This window comes from Miscanthus floridulus, chromosome 10 (assembly GCF_019320115.1).
Source record: "Miscanthus floridulus cultivar M001 chromosome 10, ASM1932011v1, whole genome shotgun sequence".
In the NCBI taxonomy this organism is placed as follows: domain Eukaryota; kingdom Viridiplantae; phylum Streptophyta; class Magnoliopsida; order Poales; family Poaceae; genus Miscanthus; species Miscanthus floridulus.
Genome location: NC_089589.1, coordinates 9,205,292 through 9,210,326, shown reverse-complemented (window position 1 = coordinate 9,210,326; position 5,035 = coordinate 9,205,292). Strand labels below are relative to the sequence as shown.

Genomic DNA, 5,035 nt, shown 5'->3' with positions numbered 1-5,035 from the left:
AATCATAGTAGTATACAACAGCGAACCTAGAGTCTAGTGACTTTGAAAGGGATCAAAGTTAGTAGGCTAAGAGCACACACAACTGCAGGCGTGGATCCAATGAAGGACATACCTGTTGGGCGCTCCTCGCCGGTGAGCGGCTGGCGTCCGGCGGCGGCGGCGCGAAGCAGCGACGGCGGAGACCTGGGCGCCTGGATTGACGGGGCAGGGTCGTTCCGGCGGCGACGGCAGCGGGGCAGGTCGTGGAGGCAGTGGCGCGTCTGGCGGCGTCGAGATGGCGGCGCATCCCGCGGTTCGGTGGCGGCGCAGCGGGGCAGATCGTGGAGTTGGTGGCGCGTCTCGAGGTTCGTCGGCGTAGAGGCGGCGGTGCGTTCCGCGCACGTCAGCGGCGGCGTGTGGCATTCGTGGGAGGACAGGGAGCGGGATCGCAGGAGGGCAGCGTGATTGGAGGGGATGGATCGGGGAAGGGAGCGATGCGGGGGAGCGAGCGCTCGCGCGGGATCGCACGACGACCCCACCAAACAATTGTGGTACCATTCCAGTTGTCTTAGTTTTGTTCTTTTTATTAGTTGTAGGAGAAATAATCCTCCACGTCTCTTTACACAGTATACTAACGACGATCGTCTCCTCGGTGCTCGCAAAGTCACGGCAAGGTAATATCAGAGCACACTTTCATCGCCATATTTGTTTTATTTCAAACAATCAAAATCCCAAAGGGTAACGTCTCACAATAAGCACCCCAAACTGACCGGCAGCAATAATAATATCACATGCTCTACTGCATTTCAGTGCATCATGTTCTCTGTAGGAGGGCAACACCGTTTCTACAACTAAAACCCTAACCAACTGGGAAAGAAAGAAAAAACATTCCACAAATCCACCTACACCCCCCAGGGCTTCGTCAGCTGGTCCATGCCGCCCATTATTCCCCAACCTGATCATTTCACACTTCTTTCCTTCCTTCAGGCCCTTAGCCCTTGAGCAGCCAGTCCTTCCTTCCTTTAGGCCTCTTCCTCAAGCAGCATCTGATCAAAGTGCCACACCCCTGCCCGCAAATCACATCTCAACAATATCAACTAGGTGTAACTTTAGGCACGAGACATAGCAGATGAAACCAAAGTTCAGCGACAGACTGACCGTGCCCCTTGCCCACTCTCCTCAGCTGGGCGACATACTTGGAGATCTTATTTATGGCTTCCACCTTTCAAAAGAAAATACAAAATTTCCGTTCAGCTAAGAATTGCGTCATAAGTAGAGCAAAGACAAAATTGAATCAAATTTGGTTCTGCATAATTTTGCTCCATATGGAACATATGCTTTGGTTGCATTTACCTGCTCCTCGAGGAACTCACTCTCGATGAAGTCTGTCAGCTGAGGATCATTGCACCTTGTTGCCACCTGTTAATTACAGGTGAGAACTCATTAGAAATTGTACGTGGCACAATTGTACAAACAACATGTAGTGACTCAAGTTAAATCAATTTATATATGCCCATAAATGTTTTAAGTATGTCTTAAGCAAAGCTCACAATATTTCTCCACAAATAAGCATGTGACTGAAAGCAACTTACACCATGCAGGTTGTGCAGCTTCTCATTAACCAGCTTTTCCAGAGCCAGAGCCAGCTCCATAGCTGAAACCAATCAAAAGGCACAGATCAAAACATAGCTACCAGATTAGCTTCCAAATATGTCAAACATGAGCAGAACTACAAAAGCCCAACCTAGCTGATACCCAACCACACATTTACTAGCAATAGCCAGCCTACTATTTCTATATAAGTCAGTGTTAAACTGTTAATCACTACTAGTCTTTCAATCTATCATCCATCCATCCATATACTGAAAGCTGCAACTCATACAACTAGGTTCAGTTGCAGAACAAATTCCACTTTTTGACAACAGTGGGCTTTTGTTACTTCCTCTGCTGTACCACACACATGCAGACTCCTCTGAGGCACTTGACATTCAGACCCCATCCTAATCCAGAGGCCAGACTCGGCAAACAAGAAGGAAATGCGCATCAACTCACCATACAAAGCATCGCCTTTCTCAGGGTGGTCAAATTCGGTCAAGGGCGTCACAATCGATTGGAGCCTCACCCTGCCTCCACGTTTGTTCTGATGGCACAAAAAACATATCCAGTGTTGTGTCAGTACCCCAATATGTAGCATAGTGAAATGGAACGGACCAAAGAGTCAAACAAATTAGAGGACCAAATGATACCTGGTACTCCATGAGCTTTTCAGCGTGCTCCCTCTCCTCGTCGCTCGATTCCTTAAAGAACCTGGAGGAACAAATGTGCAGAACCACATCATTACAGAGGAAATAATGAAATGGCAGTGCTGTAATTTATTTACAGATGGGTAACTGAACTTGGTGAGAGTCGGCGACTCACTTGGCAAATCCTTTGAGAGCCACGTTGTCCCGGTCGAAGTAGGCAAAGAGGGAGTGGTAGGCATACGAGGCGTTGTACTCCACACTGCACGACCAGAGATTCCAGAGTCAAATTGACGTCATATGGGCATTTATTTGGTTGTTGGAACTGGATCAAAAATCAAATCGCACAGATGGCTGGAATTTCTGATAACTAAAGGGGTGTTTGGTTCCACGGACTAAATTTTAGTTCATGTCACATCGGGACGTTCGATGCTATTTAGGAGGACTAAACATGAGTTAATTATAAAACTAATTACCCAGATAGAGACTAATTTATGAGACAAATTTATTAAGCCTAATTAATCCATCATTAGCACATATTTACTATAGCACCACATTGTCAAATCATGGACTAATTAGGCTTAAAAAATTCGTCTCGTAAATTAGTCGTAATCTGTGCAATTAGTTATTTTTTCCGTCTATATTTAATCCTCCATGCATGTGTCAAGCATCCAATGGACAGGGACTTGAATTTAGTTCTGGGAAACAAACACCCCCTAACACCAGAAATAGCCTAATATGTGAAGCCTTAGATATCAATTGAATCACTCGATTAAGAATAGGCAACAATTTGAAGAAGAAAAAAAGAAAAGGAAAATAAATCGCACAACTTAACTTAGCAGACAGCACAGACGCAGAAACTAATGGAGCAACACATACACATTAATGGGGAGACAAACATCAATCCACAAACACCAACCCCATATCAGGACGCCACCCAGACAGACCGAAATCCTAATGACTGAGAAGAGCACTGAGGTAACAGTACTTACTTGATCTGTTCGTTGAGGGCGGCCTCGCAGTCGTCGACGAACTTTTGTCGCGCGAGCGACTTGTCGGGGGTCTGGGGCACGAGCGCGAGCTCCCCCTTGATCTCCTCGAAGGGCTGGAACACCACCCCGCTGAGCACCTCCTTCCCTTTGCCGGCGGCCAAGCACGCGGCGGCAGCGGACGCCCCGCGCGGCGCCGCCACCCTGACGGGAACGGGAGCGGGGGTTGTGGCCACACCAGAGAGCTGGCTGGCCGCGACGGCGGCCGGGGATGGGGAAACCCTAAGCATCATCTGGAAGGGCAAGGAGGATTGGGCGTTCGCGTGAATCCTGGGCGTTCGCGTGAATTCTGGGCGGCGGTAGCGCGGGATGGATGGATTGTGTTGTGCGGTGGGAGCTGGCGTGGAGAGGAAAGGGATAGATATAGGCGCGTGGGGGTCGCGGATTGGGGACACGTGGACGGCTGGGATTTGGAGGAGGCGGAGGGAGAGCGTGGAGGGCGCGTGGCGGCCGAGCGCCCCTCCGTCCACTGCGCACGGGCGGGGGATATTTTTGGATGGTGGAGTCCTGAAGGCATCCTATTTGGGCGGTCTTTAATTTTAGTTTTTCTTTGGTATAGTAAAATTTTAAATCTTGTTAGTTTTAAAAAAAATCTTGTTAATAAATACTACATAGAGCGTATGTACATGTCATGTCATTTGGAAGCCTAAATTCCTACATACTCCGTATAGAGTATGTACATATAGGAGTGTATATCTTTCTTTTCTTTTCTTTTCTTTTTTGATATACAGAAGCTACAAAGGTTGTCCACTAGTTTTGAGAAAAGGGGTGATGCAAGAGAATTTAAGATCAATTTTTTTGTCAAAGTATTATGGAACGTTTCATCATGCTTGTTCTTCAATTACCTACAAAAGAGTCGTGTGGCTACCAAGAGTGGCCACTCCAAATATATACATAGGCCCTATTCGCTTATTTTATAATCCATACTTTTCATCTTGTTTTTTCAGCTAGAATCGTGTTTTTCTCTCACAACAAATCAGTCGGAACAGTGTTTCGCCTTATTTTTTCAGCGAAACGAACGAGGCCATAGAATACTTCATCCGTGCTCCTCATAAAAAAAACACAAAAAGTTTGTTGCGACTTGAAAAGTCACCATACAACGGTTGGGTACATAATCTTAAGGCATCTTTCAAAGTTTGCTTTGAATCCTCCTAACGTTATAATCTACAGAAGCAGCTAAGGAGCTAATAAGGAGAGTCAGCTATCAAAGTTTGCTTGGAATCCTCCTAAGGTTATAGGCTCTGTTTGGCAAGACTTATTGCTGCTGTGGCTGATCTGTAGGACTAATTTGTTGTGAGAGAGAAACACTGTTCTATGGCTAAAAAAATAAGGCTGATTTTGGCTTATAAGCTTAAGCGGACAAAGCCATAATCTACAGAAGCAGCTAAGGAGCTAAGGAGAGCCAGCTAAGTCACCGTATGTTAGCCGAGAAAATCTCCGAACCTCGTCTTTAAGTTTGCTTAAGCAGGTCTGTTTAAACTTGCTTCCACGGCTATCGATCAGCTCGTACGCAATGTTTAAATTTGCTCCCACGGACCCAAGATGCTACTAAAGCTCTTGTAGCGTATAGTATCTTGTAATCACTAAGCTACATGCCTAAAGAGTTTTTCTTTTTTATACAGATTATTTCTATAAGCTCCATTTGATTGATCCAAACATGAAAATCGATCTAGTACGTGGCACCAGATTAAAGGATAATGCAAGGAATGAAACGTACCATGAGACTTTTAGCACACATCGTTTCAACAAACATGCAGGCATGATGTA

The 5,035-nt window shown here is 46.1% G+C and overlaps 1 protein-coding gene across 1 annotated transcript; it reads right to left on the bottom strand.

Moving 5' to 3' along the window:
• Positions 1–654: 654 nt before the first annotated feature.
• LOC136486182 (ferritin-1, chloroplastic-like) lies at positions 655–3,597 on the bottom strand. Its single transcript, XM_066483031.1, has 8 exons — positions 3,212–3,597; positions 2,398–2,481; positions 2,226–2,286; positions 2,032–2,119; positions 1,572–1,633; positions 1,333–1,398; positions 1,138–1,201; positions 655–1,045 (listed from the first exon to the last, which is right to left on the bottom strand). The coding sequence occupies exons 1-8, from the start codon at positions 3,499–3,501 to the stop codon at positions 1,002–1,004; spliced, it is 759 nt and encodes a 252-aa protein (XP_066339128.1). The 5' UTR covers positions 3,502–3,597; the 3' UTR covers positions 655–1,001.
• Positions 3,598–5,035: the final 1,438 nt, after the last annotated feature.

Coding starts and splice junctions, on each gene's coding strand:
- LOC136486182 (XM_066483031.1), bottom strand. CDS start 3,501: ATGATGCTTAGGGTTTCCCCATCCCCGGCCGCCGTCGCGGCCAGCCAG. Junction 2,482..3,211: donor GCCCTCAACGAACAGATCAA/GTAAGTACTGTT, acceptor CTGGTCGTGCAG/TGTGGAGTACAACGCCTCGT. Junction 1,634..2,031: donor GAAAGGCGATGCTTTGTATG/GTGAGTTGATGC, acceptor GATTGGTTTCAG/CTATGGAGCTGGCTCTGGCT.